The following is a 23,779-nucleotide window of genomic DNA, read 5'->3' on the forward strand; positions in this document are numbered from 1 at the left end:
TGTGTGTGTTTTGCCAATTTTAACCGCACACTTGTTGTTTGAGTACATTGATTTTATAATGTTGTATGTTTTTCCCCCAACACCACTTTCCATTCATTTGTATAACAGACTCTCAGGCCAAATTGAGTCAAAAGCTTTTTTGAAATCAACAAAGCATAAGAAGACTTTGTCTTTGTTTTGTTTTGTTTGTTTGTCAATTATGGTGTGCAGGGGGAATACGTGGTCTGTTGTAAGGTCATTTGGTAGAAAGACAATTTGACATTTGCTCATTACATTATTTTCACAAAGGAAATGTACAAGTCTGCTGTTAATGATAATGCAGAGGATTTTCCCAAGGTTGCTGTTGACACATATCCCACGGTAGTTATTGGGGTCAAATTTGTCTCCACGTTTGTGGATTGGGGTGACCAGTCCTTGGTTCCAAATATTGGGGAAGATGCCAGAGCTGAGGATGATGTTAAAGAGTTTAAACACAGCTAATTGTAATTTGTGGTCTGTATATTTGATCATTTAATTTAGGATACCATCAACACCCAGGCCTTTTTGGTTGGAACGTTTGTATTTTGTCCTGTTGTTCATTCAATGTAATTGGAGAATGACATTGTTTCTCTCTCTGTGAACCTATAAACCCTCTCTCTGTTTCTCTCTCTGTGAACCTATAAACCCTCTCTCTGTTTCTCTGTCTGTGAACCTATAAACCCTCTCTCTGTTTCTCTCTCTGTGAACCTATAGACCCTCTCTCTGTTTCTCTCTCGGAACCTATAAACCCTTTCTCTGTTTCTCTCTCGGAACCTATAAACCCTCTCTCTGTTTCTCTCTCGGAACCTATAAACCCTTTCTCTGTTTCTCTCTCGGAACCTATAAACCCTCTCTCTGTTTCTCTCTCGGAACCTATAAACCCTCTCTCTGTTTCTCTCTCTATGAACCTATAAACCCTCTCTCTGTGAACCTATAAACCCTCTCTCTGTTTCTCTCTCGGAACCTATAAACCCTTTCTCTGTTTCTCTCTCGGAACCTATAAACCCTCTCTCTGTTTCTCTCTCGGAACCTATAAACCCTCTCTCTGTTTCTCTCTCTATGAACCTATAAACCCTCTCTCTGTTTCTCTCTCGGAACCTATAAACCCTCTCTCTGTTTCTCTCTCGGAACCTATAAACCCTCTCTCTGTTTCTCTCTCTATGAACCTATAAACCCTCTCTCTGTTTCTCTCTCTATGAACCTATAAACCCTCTCTCTGTTTCTCTCTCGGAACCTATAAACCCTCTCTCTGTTTCTCTCTCGGAACCTATAAACCCTCTCTCTGTGAACCTATAAACCCTCTCTCTGTGAACCTATAAACCCTCTCTCTGTGAACCTATAAACCCTCTCTCTGTGAACCTATAAATCCTCTCTCTGTGAACCTATAGACCCTCTCTCTGTTTCTCTCTCGGAACCTATAAACCCTTTCTCTGTTTCTCTCTCGGAACCTATAAACCCTCTCTCTGTTTCTCTCTCGGAACCTATAAACCCTTTCTCTGTTTCTCTCTCGGAACCTATAAACCCTCTCTCTGTTTCTCTCTCGGAACCTATAAACCCTCTCTCTGTTTCTCTCTCTATGAACCTATAAACCCTCTCTCTGTGAACCTATAAACCCTCTCTGTTTCTCTCTCGGAACCTATAAACCCTTTCTCTGTTTCTCTCTCGGAACCTATAAACCCTCTCTCTGTTTCTCTCTCGGAACCTATAAACCCTCTCTCTGTTTCTCTCTCTATGAACCTATAAACCCTCTCTCTGTTTCTCTCTCGGAACCTATAAACCCTCTCTCTGTTTCTCTCTCGGAACCTATAAACCCTCTCTCTGTTTCTCTCTCTATGAACCTATAAACCCTCTCTCTGTTTCTCTCTCGGAACCTATAAACCCTCTCTCTGTTTCTCTCTCTATGAACCTATAAACCCTTTCTCTGCCTCCCCCCTCTCCCTGTTTCTCTCGCTCTCATCACTCGGAGGTCCGGCTGCTTTGAATATCGATGATAACCTGACCGTCCTCCAGTCCTTGCCTGGCCAGCGTCAATCAACTTATACATTTGACATTTTACTCATTGAGCAGGTATTCTTATCCAGAGCGACTTACAGGAGCAATTAGGGTTAAGTGCCTTGCTTAAGGGCACATCAACATATTTTTCACCAACCAGCAACCTTTCAGTTACAGCCCCAACACTCTAAACTGCCAGGTTACCTGCCGCCCCGTTCCACTTATCAAAGGAACCATTTAGCACCACACAACCCTCCCATTATGGATTACAACTAACAATTACAGAACATTACAGAGCACTCATAATGTACTAGGAAGTGCCATAATTGGGATTCTTACAGTTTGTCCATTCATAAACGTTGATTGGTTGAGGTAAGTGTTACAGTGTCACAATGGTCATATTTATGGTTGCAAAGGGAGGGTAGAGTGGCTTTCGAAAGTATTCACCCCCTTGGCATTTTTCCTATTTTGCTGCCTTACAACCTCAAATTAAAAATGATTTTTAGGGGGGTTTGTATCATTTGATGTACACAACATGTCTACCACTTTGAAATGCAAAATTGTGAAACAAAGAAGAAATAAGACAAAAAAACAGAACTTGCGCGTACATAACGATTCACCCACCCAAAGTCAATACTTTGTAGAGCCACCTTTTGCAGCAATTCCAGCTTGGAGTACGTCTCTATAAGCTTGGCACATCTAGACACTGGGATCTTGTGAGGTTTGCAACTGCACATTGGGACAAAGATCGTACTTTTTGGAGAAATGTCCTCTGGTCTGATGAAACAAAAATAGAACTGTTTGGCCATAATGACCATCGTTATGTTTGGAGGGAAAAGGGGGAAGCTTGCAAGCCGAAGAACACCATCCCAACTGTGAAGCATGGGGGTGGCAGCATCATGTTGTGGGGTGCTTTGCTGCAGGAGGGACTGGTGCACTTCACTAAATAAATGGCATCATGAGGGCAGAAAATGATGTGGATATATTGAAGCAGCATCTCAAGACATCTATCAGGAAGTTAAAGCTTGGTCACAAATGGGTCTTCCAAATGGACAATGACCCCAGGCATACTTCCAAAGTTGTGTCAAAATGGCTTAAGGACAACAAAGTCAAGGTATTGGAGTGGCCATCACAACGCCCTGACCTCAATCCTATAGAACATTTGTGGGCAGAACTGAAAAAGTGTGCGCGAGCAGGGAGGCCTTACAAACCTGACTCAGTTACACCAGTTCTGTCAGGAGGAATGGGCCAACATTCACCCAACTTATTGTGGGAAGCTTGTGGAAGGCTACCTGAAACGTTTGACCCAAGTGAAAGAATTTAAAGGCAATGCTACCAAATACTAATTGAGTGTGTAAAGTTCTGACCCACTGGGAATGTGATGAAAGAAATAAAAGCTGAAATAAATCATTCTCTCTACTTATATTCTGACATTTCACATTCTTAAAATAAAGTGGTGATCCTAACTGAACTAAGACAAGGAATTTTTACTCAGATTAAATGTCAGGAATTGTGAATGTTTAAATGTGCTTGGCGAAGGTGTATGTAAACTTCTGACTTCAACTATATTTACTCCATCCCTTTCTCTCTCTCGGTCTTTCTAACCTTCTTTCCATCACACATACATACCATGTCAGTTTAGTGTGTGTGTGTGTGGAGAGAGAGGCCCTGATAGATGTGGAATCAGAAAGATCAAAGCCTGCAGAAGCAGAGAGGAGTGTAGAGAGATCAGTCCTACGCGTGTGTGTGTGTGTGTGCAGTATTCTGATTCATCTCTTTGGGATGCTGTGTGAAGTCTGGTGGTTGGGTCCTTCTGCGCCCTTAGATGTAAATCTGTGTGTGTGTGTGTGTAAATCTTTGTGTGTCTGTGTGTGTGTGTGTGTGTATGGATGTCCATGCACAACTGTGTTTGGGTAGAAGCTGAGTAAGACACTTCTGGAATCATACAGAAAAACCTCTTGAGTTTGTGTTGACAATACCCTGGCACACAGATGGATGATGAGAATAAGGATGTGTGTGTGTGTACCCTAGGGTAGAGGTGGTGTGTGTGTGTACCCTAGGGTATAGGTGGTGTGTGTATGTGTACCCTAGGGTAGAGATAGTGTGTGTGTGTACCCTAGGGTAGAGGTGGTGTGTGTGTGTACCCTAGGGTAGAGGTGGTGTGTGTATGTGTACCCTAGGGTAGAGATGGTGTGTGTGTGTACCCTAGGGTAGAGGTGGTGTGTGTATGTACCCTAGGGTAGAGGTGGTGTGTGTATGTGTACCCTAGGGTAGAGATGGTGTGTGTGTGTACCCTAGGGTAGAGGTGGTGTGTGTATGTACCCTAGGGTAGAGGTGGTGTGTGTATGTGTACCCTAGGGTAGAGGTGGTGTGTGTGTGTACCCTAGGGTAGAGGTGGTGTGTGTATGTGTACCCTAGGGTAGAGGTGGTGTGTGTGTGTACCCTAGGGTAGAGGTGGTGTGTGTGTACCCTAGGGTAGAGGTGGTGTGTGTATGTGTACCCTAGGGTAGAGATGGTGTGTGTGTGTACCCTAGGGTAGAGATGGTGTGTGTGTGTACCCTAGGGTAGAGATGGTGTGTGTGTGTACCCTAGGGTAGAGATGGTGTGTGTGTACCCTAGGGTAGAGGTGGTGTGTGTGTGTGTACCCTAGGGTAGAGGTGGTGTGTGTGTGTGTGTACCCTAGGGTAGAGGTGGTGTGTGTGTGTACCCTAGGGTAGAGGTGGTGTGTGTGTACCTTAGGGTAGAGATGGTGTGTGTGTGTACCCTAGGGTAGAGATGGTGTGTGTGTGTACCCTAGGGTAGAGGTGGTGTGTGTGTGTACCCTAGGGTAGAGGTGGTGTGTGTGTGTGTGTGTGTACCCTAGGGTAGAGGTGGTGTGTGTACCCTAGGGTAGAGGTGGTGTGTGTGTGTACCCTAGGGTAGAGATGGTGTGTGTGTGTACCCGAGGGTAGAGATGGTGTGTGTGTGTACCCTAGGGTAGAGGTGGTGTGTGTGTACCCTAGGGTAGAGGTGGTGTGTGTGTGTGTACCCTAGGGTAGAGGTGGTGTGTGTACCCTAGGGTAGAGGTGGTGTGTGTCCCCTAGGGTAGAGGTGGTGTGTGTACCCTAGGGTAGAGGTGGTGTGTGTACCCTAGGGTAGAGGTGGTGTGTGTGCCCCAGGGTAGAGGTGGTGTGTGTGCCCCAGGGTAGAGGTGGTGTGTGTACCCTAGGGTAGAGGTGGTGTGTGTACCCTATGGTAGAGATGGTGTGTGTGTACCCTAGGGTAGAGATGGTGTGTGTGTACCCTAGGGTAGAGATGGTGTGTGTACCGTAGGGTAGAGATGGTGTGTGTACCCTAGGGTAGAGGTGGTGTGTGTACCCTAGAGTAGAGATGGTGTGTGTGTACCCTAGGGTAGAGATGGTGTGTGTGTGTGTGTGTACCCTAGGGTAGAGATGGTGTGTGTGTGTACCCTAGGGTAGAGATTGTGTGTGTGTACCCTAGGATAGAGATGGTGTGTGTGTACCCTAGGGTAGAGATGGTGTGTGTGTACCCTAGGGTAGAGATGGTGTGTGTACCGTAGGGTAGAGAGGGTGTGTACCCTAGGGTAGAGTTGGTGTGTGTACCCTAGGGTAGAGATGGTGTGTGTGTACCCTAGGGTAGAGATGGTGTGTGTGTGTACCCTAGGGTAGAGATGGTGTGTGTGTGTACCCTAGGGTAGAGATTGTGTGTGTGTACCCTAGGATAGAGATGGTGTGTGTGTACCCTAGGGTAGAGATGGTGTGTGTGTACCCTAGGGTAGAGATGGTGTGTGTACCGTAGGGTAGAGATGGTGTGTACCCTAGGGTAGAGGTGGTGTGTGTGTACCCTAGGGTAGAGATGGTGTGTGTGTACCCTAGGGTAGAGATGGTGTGTGTGTGTACCCTAGGGTAGAGATGGTGTGTGTGTGTACCCTAGGGTAGAGATTGTGTGTGTGTACCCTAGGGTAGAGAGGTCTAGCCTTCAATAAGAACCCTGATGCCTCCAGTCTGACTTCTCATGTGTGTTGATGTCTCTCTCTTTCTCCCTCTCTCTCTCTTTCTGTCTCGCTCTCTCTGGCAGGGACAATAATTAAACAACTGTAGCTATACATTTTAGCAGTATATGTGTGGCTTGGAGTGATTTATACAGGTATTTATTCCAAATACCAATCATTTTTAGATAAATAATTTGGTCCCAGATCTGTTTGTGATCTTGCCGTCAAGCCAAACATTGTTTATTCCCAATGTGATATTTTCCCATAAAACTCTCAACTTTCATATAAAATATCAGACACACAACTATATACTTGTGTATATATATGTTTATTACATCTTTTTCAATTATTCTATTTTCAAGGTGAAACATTTGACACATAGTTGCAGGCTGAATGTGAACTTACCTCGTTGAATAGTCATTGAGTTATTGAATCCTTCAGCTGTTGAAGTCTGTTTTCGTTGCCAGTTATTGAATCCTTCAGCTGTTGAAGGCTGTTTTTGTGGCCAGTTATTGAATCCTTCAGCTGTTGAAGGCTGTTTTCGTTGCCAGTTATTGAATTCTTCAGCTGCTGAAGGCTGTTTTCGTTGCCAGTTATTGAATTCTTCAGCTGTTGAAGGCTGTTTTCGTTGCCAGTTATTGAATCCTTCAGCTGTTGAAGGCTGTTTTTGTCGCCAGCCTAAAACCCAGCAGACAATGTAGCTGTAGCTTAAACCACACAGAAACCTACATTGTATGCTAGGTCCAGGACCAAGCAAAGATGTCTCATCAGCTGTCACACACACACACACCCGCACCCACCCACGCACCCATGCATACACAGAGTTATAATAGAATGTGGCATTTCATCAGTTCTCCATTGAGTGATTTCTAGGGAAACTGCAGGCATCACATCCTAAACAATGTTCTCCTCTCTTAAAGGCTCTGTTCTATTGTGTGCCTGACATGTTTTTCTCTTTTCTATGGGCCGCCAGTCAACATCTTTTAGAGAACAGCACAATTCATTAAAGAATATCAAGGACCCTTTGAATGGCTCACCGCCAAGGACGCTACAGCGGGAGAAGAGATTTGACAGGAGAGGAGAGAAAAGGAAGAGATTAAAAAGAGAAGAGGCAGAAAGAAAGGAATCTGAAATAAAGCCCTGACAGGCACAGAGATTCTCCATCTGATAACATACTAGCCAATCAGAGAGGAATGAAATGGGCAATTAACCACTAGGGAGGAAGTAGGAGGCGTGTCTTCAGAGACCCAGTAGCCAGATGTAGCTGCTGATCATTATACAGGATCTACACTGCCTACTGAGCAACTGACCAACACGCAAATTCAGAGTGAATGAATGGAGGAGAGGGTTGGGTCACAGATAGAGGATACACGTGGATGACTTTGCTGCGTGGAAGAATCTCCAGAATCTTCATCATGATCATCATTAGGTCATTGGATCCAATCTGGTTAGAGAGAGAGGGAGACAGATAAAGAGAGAGAGATGGTCATTATTGGGTAAGGAATCATAAGGTAACATTTACTGCAGCTAGTAAGAGAGATGAGATGAGGAAGGGGAGTAGGAAGGGAGAGGTAGGAGAAGAAACAAGGGGAGAGGGTGAGGAGAGGGAGAGGAGAAGGAGAGGAAGGGGAGTAAGGAGAGGAGAGGGGAGAGAGGAGAAGGAAGAGGAGGAGGGAGAGAGAGAACAGATGTAGAGAGGAGAGGAGAGGGGAAGGAAGAGGAGGAGGGAGAGGAGGGAGAGAACAGATGTAGAGAGGAGAGGGGAAGGAAGAGGAGGAGGGAGAGAACAGATGTAGAGAGGAGAGGGGAAGGAAGAGGAGGAGGGAGAGGAGGGAGAGAACAGATGTAGAGAGGAGAGGGGAAGGAAGAGGAGGAGGGAGAGAACAGATGTAGAGAGGAGAGGGGAAGGAAGAGGAGGAGGGAGAGAACAGATGTAGAGAGGAGAGGGGAAGGAAGAGGAGGAGGGAGAGGAGGGAGAGAACAGATGTAGAGAGGAGAGGGAAGGAAGAGGAGGAGGGAGAGAACAGATGTAGAGAGGAGAGGGGAAGGAAGAGGAGGAGGGAGAGAACAGATGTAGAGAGGAGAGGGGAAGGAAGAGGAGGAGGGAGAGAACAGATGTAGAGAGGAGAGGGGAAGGAAGAGGAGGAGGGAGAGAACAGATGTAGAGAGGAGAGGGGAAGGAAGAGGAGGGAGAGAACAGATGTAGAGAGGAGAGGGGAAGGAAGAGGAGGAGGGAGAGAACAGATGTAGAGAGGAGAGGGGAAGGAAGAGGAGGAGGGAGAGAACAGATGTAGAGAGGAGAGGGGAAGGAAGAGGAGGAGGGAGAGAACAGATGTAGAGAGGAGAGGGGAAGGAAGAGGAGGGAGAGGAGAGAGAGAACAGATGTAGAGAGGAGAGGAGAGGAGAGGAGAGGAGAGGAGAGGAGAGGAGAGGAGAGGAGAGGAGAGGAGAGGAGAGGAGAGGAGAGGAGAGGAGAGGAGAGGAGAGGAGAGGAGAGGAGAGGAGAGGAGAGGAGAGGAGAGGAGAGGAGAGGAGAAGGAAGAGGAGGGAGAGGGAGAGAGAGAACAGATGTAGAGAGGAGAGGGGAGGAGAGGGGAAGGAAGAGGAGGGAGAGGGAGAGAGAGAACAGATGTAGAGAGGAGAGGAGAGGGGAAGGAAGAGGAGGAGGGAGAGGAGGGAGAGGGAGAGAGAGAAGGGAGAGGGAGAGAGAGAACAGATGTAGAGAGGAGAGGATGGGCTGAGGGGAGAGGGGAAGCATAGCCTATGGGAATTATCTTTGTATGGCCATCTCTAAGCGTGGCATTATCAGTTGCAGATTGGGTTAGAGGATGGGTTAGAGGATGGGTTAGAGGATGGGTTGAGGAGAGGAGAGGAGAGGAGAGGAGAGGAGAGGAGAGGAGAGGAGAGGAGAGGAGAGGAGAGGAGAGGAGAGGAGAGGAGAGGAGAGGAGAGGAGAGGAGAGGAGAGGAGAGGAGAGGAGAGGAGAGGGAAGGAAGAGGAGGAGGGAGAGAGAGAGAACAGACATAGAGAGGAATTATCTTTGTATGGCAATCTCTAAGCATGGCATTATCAGTTGCAGATTCCTGTCATTCCTTCCCATTAGGCCCGGGGCAACAGGAGGCAGCAGCCCACAATGGCTCCGATGCAACACTCATGGGGCTTGCATTCTCTCTCTCAGGGAGATACTTCCTCTAGGCACTTTGTTCTAGGCACTGAATTTGTTCTAGGCACTAACCTCTCCAAATCCTTACCTGAACCATTAGATAATCACTCCACCACTGATCTAGGATCAGCTTACCCTCCCTGAATCCCATTAAAAAGTCATATAGGGACAAATGTGTTATCATGGCAGTTATCTACTGTATACCTCCTTTAGAGAACGAGTTACCCCCTAATGGGCGGAGAGAGGGAGGAGAGGACATGGGAATGGAGTGAGAGAGTGTAGAGGAGGGATAAATGGAGAGGCAGATGAAAAGAACGAGAGGAGGAATGGAGGGACGGCAGAATGGAGAGATGGAGGAATGTTGGAATGGAGAGATGGAGAGATGGAGGAATGGAGGGATGATGGAATGGAGGGTTGGATGAATGCACACTGAGCGGAAATAGGGAGGAAAGAAGGGAATAGAGGGGCCGAATGGTTAGATGGAGGGTAGGTATGCAAGCTGGGCTTTCCCTCTTGTCACGTGTCCGGTTAGGCCTCTGCATAGCTGAAGCCTCATGACCATATTGATCAAACATAGCAGCCTAGTACTCTACCAGCTGATGCTCACTTGACTCCAATTTCTCCTTATTAAGGGAAAGTCTCTCTCTCTCGTTCTCTTGGATTCTAGCATTCTGTCTGATGAGCTTCAGCACTATGGCCTTCTCTCCTTCTCCCTCTGTTTCTGTCTCTCTTTTTCTCCCTCTCGCTGCGTGTCTCTCTCTCTTCCTCTCTCAATTCAATTCAAGGGGCTTTATTGGCATGGAAACACATGTTAACATTGCCAATGCAAGTGAAGTAGATAATATATAAAAGTTAAATAAACAATAAAAATGAACAGTAAACATTACATTCACAGAAGTTCCAAAAGAATAAAGACATTTCAAATGTCTTATTATGTCTATATACAGTGTTGTAACGTTGTGCAAATGGTTAAAGTACAAAATGGAAAATTAATAAACATAAATATGGGTTGTATTTACAATGGTGTTTGTTCTTCACTGGTTGCCCTTTTCTTGTGGCAACAGGTCACACATCTTGCTGCTGTGATGGAACACTGTGGTATTTCACCCAGTAGATATGGGAGTTTATCAAAATCAGGTTTTGTTAATTTCTTTGTGGATCTGTGTAATCTGAGGGATATATGTGTCTCTAATATGGTCATATGTTTGGCAGGAGGTTAGGAAATGCAGCTCCGTTTCCACCTCATTTTGTGGGCAGTGTGCGCAGTGTGTCTTCTCTTGAGAGCCAGGTCTGCCTACAGCGGCCTTTCTCAATAGCAAGGCTATGCTCACTGAGTCTGTACATAGTCAAAGCTTTTCTCTCTCTCTCTCTCTCTAGTGTTTTGGGATTGTGTGGTCCCGGAGTGTTTTGTCTGGCTTTGAGTGTTGCCATGGTGATGGCGTTCTATGGTGTTCCGTGCAACTGAGTCCCATGACAAGACTGACGTAGGAGTAGCAGTGTTGAGTGAGAAAGAGACAGGCGTTTGAATGTCTTTTATTTAGTCAATGACATGGGCCAAACTTCAGTATTTTATCTAGTCAATTCTCACGTTCGTCGTAATAATGGTCGGACCAAGACGCAGCGCGATATGAGTTCCACATAATTTATTATTAGTGAAACTTAAGAAAACAAACAAACAAAGCGTGACTACAGAGGTGCTACGTGCACTAACGCCAAACAATATCCCATAACACACAGGTGGGAAGATTCTACTTAAGTATGATCTCCAATTAGAGACAACGATAGCCAGCTGCCTCTAATTGGGAATCATACCAAGACACCAACATAGAAAACCAAACTAGAACACCACAAAGAAAATAATCCCCTAGTCATGCACTGACCTACTCTACCATAGAAAATAAAGGTCAGGACGGTGACATCAATGACATGGGCCAAACTTCTCAGTATTTTATCTAGTCAATGACATGGGCCAAACTTCTGTCTTTTATCTAGTCAATGACATGGGCCAAACTTCTCAGTATTTTATCTAGTCAATGACATGGGCCAAACTTCTCAGTATTTTATCTAGTCAATGACACGTATCATTTATGCAGATGCTCATCAGTTCTGATGATATTGTCACTTCTGTCCCTTCTAGCGTGGCCATCTAGGAACTACTGGGCAGTGCTGTGTGTGATAGGGTGGCAGGAATGGGCGGGGTGATGGAGCATAGCCTGGGGATGTGGCGGGGAATGCACTTCCTGGATCCGCATGAATGAACTGAGAGGGACCCGGGACATTGCACACCGAGGGGATAAGGGGGGTTAGATAGATAGAGAGATAGAGAGAGAGAGAGGACAGCACTACAGAACTAGGGTTGTCAATCAATCTATCAATCCATGAATTACCCAAGCAAACTATAAAGCACTATAGAGCTACACAGCAGGATTGGGGTCAATTTAGTGATACAACATGTTTTGAATGAAGGAAGAGAACCCGTAGACATGGAGGGACCAGTGTAGTGGTCGTTCAGGGGACTATGGCGTCTTCACTGTGCCACGTGCTGATAAGAGCATGGTCAGTCTAGTGGCTTGGCACACACACACACACACACACACACACACACACACACACACACACACACACACACACACACACACACACACACACACACACACACACACACACACACACACACACACACACACACACACACACACACACACACACACACACACACACACACACACACACACACACACACACACACACACACACACACACACGACTGCTCTGACACTTGCTAACACACAACACAACAGATCAGGTGTGATCATAACTTGACCAAGACATACGGTGTCGTGCAAACCCATTGAAAACGTGTGTATTATATGATCGTGTGTGTAATGGCAACAGCCCTAAACCAGTTAGACTCAGTTTACATGGTCAGTGGTAAGCTGATATGTTCCACTCTCCCTCTCTCTCTGCTTCTTTCCATCCATTGATGATGCTTTGTTTGTTTGTTTGTTTGTTTGTTTGTTTGTGAGTGAGTGTGTGCATGCGTGCGTGCGTGTGATTCTGCCAGTGTGGCTGATCAGAAAGGGTCAAGTGTGTGTAAAGGGATCGGTTATTTCCAGTGAAACCCAGAACAGTACGGTTGAGAGGGACACAAGTCTTATTGACCAGAACAAGGTCAATGGAAGCACAGTCACACCATACAGACAGATCCTTTTCTGTTCACACAGACCTACACTAGTCCAGGTTCCAGTGACCAAAGCAACCCTACAACACTTTAAGAATCCTGAAAGCTAGCAAGCATCCAAAACCAACATGATCCTACAGTAGGCAAAAAAAGCTTTATATAGAAGACAGTATAAATGTAACAGTTTAGCTTCCGTCCCTCTCCTCGCCCCTACGTAACCTGGGCTCGAACCAGAGACCCTCTGCACATATCAACAACTGACACCCTTGAAGCATCGTTACCCATCGCTCCACAAAAGCCACGGCCCTTGGAGAGCAAGGGGAACAACTACTTCAAGGTCTCAGAGCGATTGAAACGCTATTAGCGTGCACCCCGCTAACTAGCTAGCCATTTCACACCGGTTACATAAACATAGTGAATAAGGACAAAGAAGATGTGAAAAGATGTGGGGAGGACAGTGGGTGTGTTAGTTGGGAGGACAGTGGGTGTGTGTAGGGTGTGTTAGTGGGGAGGACAGTGGGTGTGTTAGTTGGGACGACAGCGGGTGTGTTAGTTGGGAGGACAGTGGGTGTGTTAGTTGGGAGGACAGTGGGTGTGTTAGTTGGGACGACAGTGGGTGTGTTAGTTGGGAGGACAGTGGGTGTGTTAGTTGGGAGGACAGTGGGTGTGTTAGTTGGGAGGACAGTGGGTGTGTTAGTTGGGAGGACAGTGGGTGTGTTAGTTGGGAGGACAGTGGGTGTGTTAGTTGGGAGGACAGTGGGTGTGTTAGTTGGGAGGACAGCGGGTGTGTTAGTTGGGACGACAGCGGGTGTGTTAGTTGGGACGACAGCGGGTGTGTTAGTTGGGACGACAGCGGGTGTGTTAGTTGGGACGACAGTGGGTGTGTTAGTTGGGACGACAGCGGGTGTGTTAGTTGGGAGGACAGTGGGTGTGTTAGTTGGGACGACAGTGGGTGTGTTAGTTGGGAGGACAGTGGGTGTGTTAGTTGGGACGACAGTGGGTGTGTTAGTTGGGATGACAGTGGGTGTGTTAGTTGGGACGACAGCGGGTGTGTTAGTTGGGACGACAGCGGGTGTGTTAGTTGGGAGGACAGTGGGTGTGTTAGTTGGGAGGACAGTGGGTGTGTTAGTTGGGAGGACAGCGGGTGTGTTAGTTGGGACGACAGCGGGTGTGTTAGTTGGGACGACAGCGGGTGTGTTAGTTGGGACGACAGCGGGTGTGTTAGTTGGGAGGACAGTGGGTGTGTTAGTTGGGAGGACAGTGGGTGTGTTAGTTGGGAGGACAGTGGGTGTGTTAGTTGGGAGGACAGTGGGTGTGTTAGTTGGGACGACAGCGGGTGTGTTAGTTGGGAGGACAGTGGGTGTGTTAGTTGGGAGGACAGTGGGTGTGTTGGTTGGGAGGACAGTGGGTGTGTTAGTTGGGAGGACAGTGGGTGTGTTAGTTGGGAGGACAGTGGGTGTGTGTAGGGTGTGTTAGTTGGGGCGACAGTGGGTGTGTTAGTTGGGACGACAGCGGGTGTGTTAGTTGGGACGACAGCGGGTGTGTTAGTTGGGAGGACAGCGGGTGTGTTAGTTGGGACGACAGTGGGTGTGTTAGTTGGGAGGACAGTGGGTGTGTTAGTTGGGACGACAGTGGGTGTGTTAGTTGGGATGACAGTGGGTGTGTTAGTTGGGACGACAGCGGGTGTGTTAGTTGGGAGGACAGTGGGTGTGTTAGTTGGGAGGACAGTGGGTGTGTTAGTTGGGAGGACAGTGGGTGTGTTAGTTGGGAGGACAGTGGGTGTGTTAGTTGGGAGGACAGTGGGTGTGTTAGTTGGGAGGACAGCGGGTGTGTTAGTTGGGAGGACAGCGGGTGTGTTAGTTGGGACGACAGCGGGTGTGTTAGTTGGGACGACAGCGGGTGTGTTAGTTGGGACGACAGCGGGTGTGTTAGTTGGGAGGACAGCGGGTGTGTTAGTTGGGAGGACAGTGGGTGTGTTAGTTGGGAGGACAGCGGGTGTGTTAGTTGGGACGACAGCGGGTGTGTTAGTTGGGACGACAGCGGGTGTGTTAGTTGGGACGACAGCGGGTGTGTTAGTTGGGACGACAGTGGGTGTGTTAGTTGGGACGACAGCGGGTGTGTTAGTTGGGAGGACAGTGGGTGTGTTAGTTGGGACGACAGTGGGTGTGTTAGTTGGGAGGACAGTGGGTGTGTTAGTTGGGACGACAGTGGGTGTGTTAGTTGGGATGACAGTGGGTGTGTTAGTTGGGACGACAGCGGGTGTGTTAGTTGGGACGACAGCGGGTGTGTTAGTTGGGAGGACAGTGGGTGTGTTAGTTGGGAGGACAGTGGGTGTGTTAGTTGGGAGGACAGCGGGTGTGTTAGTTGGGACGACAGCGGGTGTGTTAGTTGGGACGACAGCGGGTGTGTTAGTTGGGACGACAGCGGGTGTGTTAGTTGGGAGGACAGTGGGTGTGTTAGTTGGGAGGACAGTGGGTGTGTTAGTTGGGAGGACAGTGGGTGTGTTAGTTGGGAGGACAGTGGGTGTGTTAGTTGGGACGACAGCGGGTGTGTTAGTTGGGAGGACAGTGGGTGTGTTAGTTGGGACGACAGCGGGTGTGTTAGTTGGGAGGACAGTGGGTGTGTTAGTTGGGAGGACAGTGGGTGTGTTGGTTGGGAGGACAGTGGGTGTGTTAGTTGGGAGGACAGTGGGTGTGTTAGTTGGGAGGACAGTGGGTGTGTGTAGGGTGTGTTAGTTGGGGCGACAGTGGGTGTGTTAGTTGGGACGACAGCGGGTGTGTTAGTTGGGACGACAGCGGGTGTGTTAGTTGGGAGGACAGCGGGTGTGTTAGTTGGGACGACAGTGGGTGTGTTAGTTGGGAGGACAGTGGGTGTGTTAGTTGGGACGACAGTGGGTGTGTTAGTTGGGATGACAGTGGGTGTGTTAGTTGGGACGACAGCGGGTGTGTTAGTTGGGAGGACAGTGGGTGTGTTAGTTGGGAGGACAGTGGGTGTGTTAGTTGGGAGGACAGTGGGTGTGTTAGTTGGGAGGACAGTGGGTGTGTTAGTTGGGAGGACAGTGGGTGTGTTAGTTGGGAGGACAGCGGGTGTGTTAGTTGGGAGGACAGCGGGTGTGTTAGTTGGGACGACAGCGGGTGTGTTAGTTGGGACGACAGCGGGTGTGTTAGTTGGGACGACAGCGGGTGTGTTAGTTGGGAGGACAGCGGGTGTGTTAGTTGGGAGGACAGTGGGTGTGTTAGTTGGGAGGACAGTGGGTGTGTTAGTTGGGAGGACAGTGGGTGTGTTAGTTGGGACGACAGCGGGTGTGTTAGTTGGGAGGACAGTGGGTGTGTTAGTTGGGAGGACAGTGGGTGTGTTGGTTGGGAGGACAGTGGGTGTGTTAGTTGGGAGGACAGTGGGTGTGTTAGTTGGGAGGACAGTGGGTGTGTGTAGGGTGTGTTAGTTGGGGCGACAGTGGGTGTGTTAGTTGGGAGGACAGTGGGTGTGTGTAGGGTGTGTTAGTTGGGAGGACAGTGGGTGTGTGTAGGGTGTGTTAGTTGGGACGACAGTGGGTGTGTTAGTTGGGAGGACAGTGAGTGTGTTAGTTGGGAGGACAGTGGGTGTGTTAGTTGGGAGGACAGTGGGTGTGTTAGTTGGGAGGACAGTGGGTGTGTTAGTTGGGAGGACAATGGGTGTGTGTAGGGTGTGTTAGTTGGGAGGAGAGTGGGTGTGTGTAGGGTGTGTTAGTTGGGAGGACAGTGGGTGTGTTAGTTGGGAGGAGAGTGGGTGTGTGTAGGGTGTGTTAGTTGGGAGGACAGTGGGTGTGTTAGTTGGGATGACAGTGGGTGTGTGTAGGGTGTGTTAGTTGGGACGACAGTGGGTGTGTGTAGGGTGTGTTAGTTGGGACGACAGTGGGTGTGTGTAGGGTGTGTTAGTTGGGACGACAGGCCCCAGAATCTTTATTTCTATGGTTTCCTCTTTTCATCCATAGTTGAGAGACAGGTCCATAAACACCCCTTAGTCTGCAGCACCTCACTCTCTGGTCCTCTTTCAGCACCAACTACCATGTCATTCTTTCAGAGCATCGGCCAATCAGATACTAGTCCTCAGCTTCAACGTGTTCAGATCTGGAGAGTCTGACCTGAGGAACCGTCCAACCACAGAGAGGAAAGCCAGCGGCTCCGATTAGCCATTTCCTGGAACTATGGAGAAATGGAGGGTATGGCACATCAAAGGTCCCTGCCACCCCTTTCCCACAACCTTCCCAATCCCAGAGTATTCCCATTGTTTTAGATTCCCAGCTCCCCCATCTCTCTCTCTCTTACACTGCCCCATAGAGACGTAACAGCACACACTTCCCTACTGATGTTTAAAAAACATTTAACAGGGGAGCCCGAACACAGTCCAGAAATGATGCAATCGAGATTTCCACATTTAGGAACTTTGGAGGGGTCAGTACAGTCGGAGTGCAATTGCTGAGCCTCGCCCTGGGTGAACCGCCTTCTTCATCACGGTACCTCTCTTGCCAGGCAAGTATGATCCTTGCCAGGCAAGTATGATCCTTGCCAGGCAAGTATGATCCTACTACTGTAGTGATTGTTATCCATAGAGGGTGTGTTGGTTTAAAACCTGTTGAAGAAATGAACGACGTAAAGCCACGCCTTCAGGCACCTTTCAGAAGGGGAACTCTATCAGAGACAGACACACATTCTACCTTCCTTAAACTTTCCGCAGACTTCATTCTAACCTGAATAGCTGACTGACTGGCCATACATACATTTCCAGTCAATTTCCTTTAAAAAGTACAATTGATGAGAGTTCCCATAGTAGCAATATCAGCCAGGAAAAGTGTTCAGACTCTTGTGAGTGTGGTCAATGGGGGGTGAAGATAGTTCCACTGATTACACCAACTGATTACTGAGTCCCATCCGAATAACTTACTATGTACCTGGGGGAGTCCTAGCTACCTGATTAAAAACACGTCTTCAAACACGGATCTCAGGCCTCGCTCATTCATCCTGCTTTCCACGACATGCTTCCGCTTTCACGTCTCTTCCCAGCTCTGTGTCTCACTGGAACACAAAGCACAGAGAGGGACCAGGTAGAGGAAGCTATGGCCATATATGGGCACAGGGACACACAGTGCCAGGTGGGTGTGTGGAGAACCGTTAACCTATCGTACCTGAGTACACAAACACACCTTTAAGAAGGCCCCTCCCATTCAACACACACAAGTGTGGTACATCAAACCAAATGCAGCGAGCAGCCCTTGTGACTTCTACGTTATTCAGTTAAACTCTTTGCCTGAACTCAACAATGGACTGACTATTGTTGTCTAAACAAAACCAAGTTAGGTCATGCCAAAAGGAACAATAGAGTGAAAAAGACAGTTCTACATGGAACCCAAAAGGGTTCTACCGGAACCCAAAAAGGTTCAAACTGGAACCAAAAAGGGTTCTTCCTGGAACCAAAAAGGGTTCTCCTATGGGGACACCAGAAGAAGCCCTTTGGAATGCTTTTCAGAAAGAGTGTAGTGAGAAGAGCCTCACATAGTGACATCATCACTGATGTCTCAGCCTCCAGTATTTATGCTGCAGTAGTTTATGTGTCGGGGGGCTGGGGTCAGTTTGTTATATCTGGAGTACTTCTCCTGTCCTATTCGGTGTCCTGTGTGAATCTAAGTGTGTGTTCTCTAATTCTCTCCTTCACTCTTTCTTTCTCTCTCTCGGAGGACCTGAGCCCTAGGACCATGCCCCAGGACTACCTGACATGATGACTCCTTGCTGTCCCCAGTCCACCTGGCCATGCTGCTGTTCCAGTTTCAACTGACCTGAGCCCTAGGATCATGCCCCAGGACTACCTGACATGATGACTCCTTGCTGTCCCCAGTCCACCTGGCCATGCTGCTGCTCCAGTTTCAACTTCCACCTGACTGTGCTGCTGCTCCAGTTTCAACTGTTCTGCCTTATTATTATTCGACCATGCTGGTCATTTATGAACATTTGAACATCTTGGCCATGTTCTGTTATAATCTCCACCCGGCACAGCCAGAAGAGGACTGGCCACCCCACATAGCCTGGTTCCTCTCTAGGTTTCTTCCTAGGTATTGGCCTTTCTAGGGAGTTTTTCCTAGCCACCGTGCTTCTACACCTGCATTGCTTGCTGTTTGGGGTTTTAGGCTGGGTTTCTGTACAGCACTTTGAGATATCAGCTGATGTACGAAGGGCTATATAAATAAATTTGATTTGATTTGATCAAAGATAGCGCCAACACACTCACTGAACGGTGAACTGATGACCAAAATCAAACAATTAAATCCTACCAGTACCAGCAAAACACTTTGTCATGGCAAAATGTCCATCTGTGAGACTTTGCCAAGTAGGACAGGTAAGAGTATGTAGGTATGGAGATCAGACAGAGAGCAGATTCCCCCTGAGAATCTAATCTCAACCATCAAGATACCGGCTATGCATCATACCGACAATATCAGGACTATCACACAGACCGGACACGCAGGCACGATAAGCACACACACACCTAAACACACACAGACCGGACACGCAGGCACGATAAGCACACACACACCCACACACACACAGACCGGACACGCAGGCACGATAAGCACACACACACCTAAACACACACAGACCGGACACGCAGGCACGATAAGCACACACACACCCACAGACCGGACACGCAGGCACGATAAGCACACACACACCTACACACACACACACACACACACACACACACACACACACACACACACACACACACACACACACACACACACACACACACACACCTACACACACACACACACACACATACACACACACACACACACACCGGACACACAGGCACGATAAGCACACACACACCTACACACACACACACACACACACACACATACACACACCGGACACACAGGCACGATAAGCACAGATAGATTGGATGATTTAATTGACAGGCTAAAGCGACAAAGTTTATGGCTGACTTTTATCACCAACGCGCGCGTTGGATTGGGGAAAGAGAGAACCAGACAGTTGGATTGGGGAGAGAGAGAACCAGACAGTTGGATTGGGGAGAGAGAGAACCAGAGTAATCTGAGGTGGAGTGGCTATCATTGTACTGCAGTAACACAAAGAGAAAAGGTGTGTGTGTGTGTGCGTGCATGTGTGTGGGAGAGGGTGTGTGTGTGTGTGTGTGTGTGTGTGGGAGAGGGTGTGTGTGAGAGGGTGTGTGTGCGAGTGTGTGTGAGAGGGTGTGTGTGCGGGTGCGTGTGAGAGGGTGTGTGTGCGGGTGCAAGTGTGGGTGGGCAGGCTTGTGTATGTGAAAGGGTGTGAGAGGGTGTGTGTGCGCGGGTGTATGTGAGAGGGTCTGTCTGTGACCACATTCCTCAGAGGGAGGGGTCACACACACACACACGCGCGAATACACCCTGCTTTCTGAGCGATCCCTAATCTTCCTGTCTAGGCAGGTAGCATTAGGTCCTAATTTTTGTGTGGCCAATGTTCATGTTTGTCTGTGGTGGTTCAGGGGTACACGAGCAGCACTAAAGTAATTAGGTTAGTATGCTGTTACAATTGAAGACGTGTCACACCCCGGGGAGAAGGAATAGAAGCAGCTAGCATCCTGATCACTAGAAATAGACTGAACGGTTGAAAATGTCCCGAGAACGTCGTTGTTTGGAGAATCACAAATTTGTAGAAAAAAGTATTGCTCAGCACTGGACGCAAACTCATGATGCTCAGGAGCCAAAGTGCACTGCTCAGACCACTGCCGCTACTACGGCAGTTCACAACATGTTAGCAAACCGCGAGAATACGAAGACGATGATAGCTGATGGAAATAGCGCATAGTTGTTTATTAGCGGTCCTAAACCATTGCCCTAACCTTAACCACACATTGTACATTCCATAAAAGAGTAAACCTCCCTGACATCTATTACAAGGTAAACCTCCCTGACATCTATTACAGGGTAAACCTCCCTGACATCTATTACAGGGTAAACCTCCCTGACATCTATTACAGGGTAAACCTCCCTGACATCTATTACAGGGTAAACCTCCCTGACATATATTACAGGGTAAACCTCCCTGACATCTATTACAAGGTAAACCTCCCTGACATCTATTACAGGGTAAACCTCCCTGACATCTATTACAGGGTAAACCTCCCTGACATCTATTACAGGGTAAACCTCCCTGACATCTATTACAAGGTAAACCTCCCTGACATCTATTACAAGGTAAACCTCCCTGACATCTATTACAGGGTAAACCTCCCTGACATCCATTACAGGGTAAACCTCCCTGACATCCATTACAGGGTAAACCTCCCTGACATCCATTACAAGGTAAACCTCCCTGACATCTATTACAAGGTAAACCTCCCTGACATCTATTACAAGGTAAACCTCCCTGACATCCATTACAAGGTAAACCTCCCTGACATCCATTACAAGGTAAACCTCCCTGACATCTATTACAAGGTAAAACTCCCTGACATCTATTACAGGGTAAAACTCCCTGACATCTATTACAAGGTAAACCTCCCTGACATCTATTACAGGGTAAACCTCCCTGACATCTATTACAAGGTAAACCTCCCTGACATCTATTACAAGGTAAACCTCCCTGACATCTATTACAGGATAAACCTCCCTGACATCTATTACAAGGTAAACCTCCCTGACATCTATTACAGGGTAAACCTCCCTGACATCTATTACAGGGTAAACCTCCCTGACATCTATTACAGGGTAAACCTCCCTGACATCTATTACAGGGTAAACCTCCCTGACATCCATTACAGGGTAAACCTCCCTGACATCTATTACAGGGTAAACCTCCCTGACATGACATCTATTACAAGGTAAACCTCCCTGACATCTATTACAAGGTAAACCTCCCTGACATCTATTACAAGGTAAACCTCCCTGACATCTATTACAAGGTAAACCTCCCTGACATATATTACAGGGTAAACCTCCCTGACATCTATTACAGGGTAAACCTCCCTGACATCTATTACAAGGTAAACCTCCCTGACATCTATTACAAGGTAAACCTCCCTGACATCTATTACAAGGTAAACCTCCCTGACATCTATTACAAGGTAAACCTCCCTGACATATATTACAGGGTAAACCTCCCTGACATCTATTACAGGGTAAACCTCCCTGACATCTATTACAAGGTAAACCTCCCTGACATCTATTACAAGGTAAACCTCCCTGACATCTATTACAAGGTAAACCTCCCTGACGTCTATTACAAGGTAAACCTCCCTGACATATATTACAGGGTAAACCTCCCTGACATCTATTACAGGGTAAACCTCCCTGGCTTTAAACACAGGCGACCGCAGGTGACCCTGAACACAGGCGGCCGCAGAAGGTGGCTATAAACACAGGCGACCGCAGGTGACCCTGAACACAGGCGACCACAGAAGGTGACTCTGAACACAGGCAACCGCAGAAGGTGGCTTTAAACACAGGCGACTGAACCCTACTGTCCATTCAGAAACCCTGCTCTTCTCTCAACCAATAAGATTGTCCGCTCAGACTGCCCATTCATAAAGAAACACGCGCTGAGTTACAGTATATACATTCACTCCCCCCCCCATCTCCTCGTGCTCGGAGTTCATTCATGCCTTCTGCCACTGGGCAAAAGGAGTGGAATGTACCATTTACCACAATTTATAGAGACAACATGACAGAGGACGGGGAGGAAGCTATACAACATTCCTATTCTCTACCACATACACTATCAACCCAACAGAACATGTCAATGACTGCATAGAACCAATAAAACAGACATTAGCAACACCATGACTGATATCCTAATGAAAAGAAAATGCTGCTTTTGCCCTATACTGTGCCCTTCACAGCTTATTGACATAACTCACATTTGGAGACAGCATACAAGCTCTGTCATACTTCTGTATCCATTTAATTCTATCATTGTACAAGCTATACACGCTATTACACTCTATGACTATGTAACATCTATGTAACTGTTATATAACAGCTACATAACAGTGAATCAGCTATGTAACAGCTATGTAACAGCTATGTAACAGCTATGTAACAGTGAATCAGCTATGTAACAGCTATGTAACAGCTATGTAACAGCTATGTAACATCTATGTAACAGCTATGTAACATCTATGTAACAGCTATGTAACAGCTATGTAACATCTATGTAACAGCTATGTAACAGCTATGTAACAGCTATGTAACAGCTATGTAACAGCTATGTAACAGCTATGTAACAGCTATGTAACAGTGAATCAACTATGTAACAGTGAATCAGCTATGTAACAGTGAATCAGCTATGTAACAGCTATGTAACAGCTATGTAACAGTGAATCAACTATGTAACAGCTATGTAACAGCTATGTAACAGTGAATCAACTATGTAACAGTGAATCAGCTATGTAACAGTGAATCAGCTATGTAACAGTGAATCAGCTATGTAACAGTGAATCAGCTATGTAACAGCTATGTAACAGCTATGTAACAGTGAATCAACTATGTAACAGCTATGTAACAGCTATGTAACAGTGAATCAGCTATGTAACAGTGAATCAGCTATGTAACAGCTATGTAACAGCTATGTAACAGCTATGTAACAGCTATGTAACAGCTATGTAACAGCTATGTAACAGCTATGTAACAGCTATGTAACAGCTATGTATCAGCTATGTAACAGCTATGTAACAGCTATGTAATATATGTAGCAGTGAATCAGCTATGTAACAGCTATGTAACAGCTATGTAACAGCTATGTAACAGTGAATCAGCTATGTAACAGCTATGTAACAGCTATGTAACAGCTATGTAACAGCTATGTAACAGCTATGTAACATCTATGTAACAGCTATGTAACAGCTATGTAACAGCTATGTAACATCTATGTAACAGCTATGTAACATCTATGTAACAGCTATGTAACAGCTATGTAACAGCTATGTAACAGTGAATCAACTATGTAACAGTGAATCAGCTATGTAACAGTGAATCAGCTATGTAACAGCTATGTAACAGCTATGTAACAGTGAATCAACTATGTAACAGCTATGTAACAGCTATGTAACAGTGAATCAACTATGTAACAGTGAATCAGCTATGTAACAGTGAATCAGCTATGTAACAGTGAATCAGCTATGTAACAGTGAATCAGCTATGTAACAGCTATGTAACAGCTATGTAACAGTGAATCAACTATGTAACAGCTATGTAACAGCTATGTAACAGTGAATCAGCTATGTAACAGTGAATCAGCTATGTAACAGCTATGTAACAGCTATGTAACAGCTATGTAACAGCTATGTAACAGCTATGTAACAGCTATGTAACAGCTATGTATCAGCTATGTAACAGCTATGTAACAGCTATGTAATATATGTAGCAGTGAATCAGCTATGTAACAGCTATGTAACAGCTATG

At 46.9% G+C, this 23,779-nt stretch overlaps 1 protein-coding gene and 2 pseudogenes across 1 annotated transcript in view; all 3 read right to left on the bottom strand.

Moving 5' to 3' along the window:
- The window catches only part of LOC109905201 (divergent protein kinase domain 2B-like), a 44,908-nt pseudogene extending 37,484 nt beyond the window's left edge, over window positions 1–7,424 (bottom strand).
- Window positions 7,425–12,962: 5,538 nt separating this feature from the next.
- Window positions 12,963–23,779, bottom strand: part of LOC116352882 (mucin-2-like) — a gene marked incomplete at its 3' end in the record, with an annotated part of 37,438 nt that continues 26,621 nt past the window's right edge. The window contains exons 3-6 of the mRNA XM_031802283.1: window positions 15,146–15,402; window positions 14,486–15,050; window positions 13,911–13,999; window positions 12,963–13,791 (exon numbers count right to left, since the gene is read on the bottom strand). Coding sequence (XP_031658143.1) covers window positions 12,963–13,791; window positions 13,911–13,999; window positions 14,486–15,050; window positions 15,146–15,402 — 1,740 coding nt within the window. The remainder of the gene's footprint in view (window positions 13,792–13,910; window positions 14,000–14,485; window positions 15,051–15,145; window positions 15,403–23,779) is intronic.
- On the bottom strand, window positions 16,707–16,861 carry LOC116356875 (uncharacterized; annotated as a pseudogene).

The sequence above is a fragment of the Oncorhynchus kisutch genome, linkage group LG2 (genome assembly GCF_002021735.2).
Source record: "Oncorhynchus kisutch isolate 150728-3 linkage group LG2, Okis_V2, whole genome shotgun sequence".
NCBI classification, from domain to species: domain Eukaryota; kingdom Metazoa; phylum Chordata; class Actinopteri; order Salmoniformes; family Salmonidae; genus Oncorhynchus; species Oncorhynchus kisutch.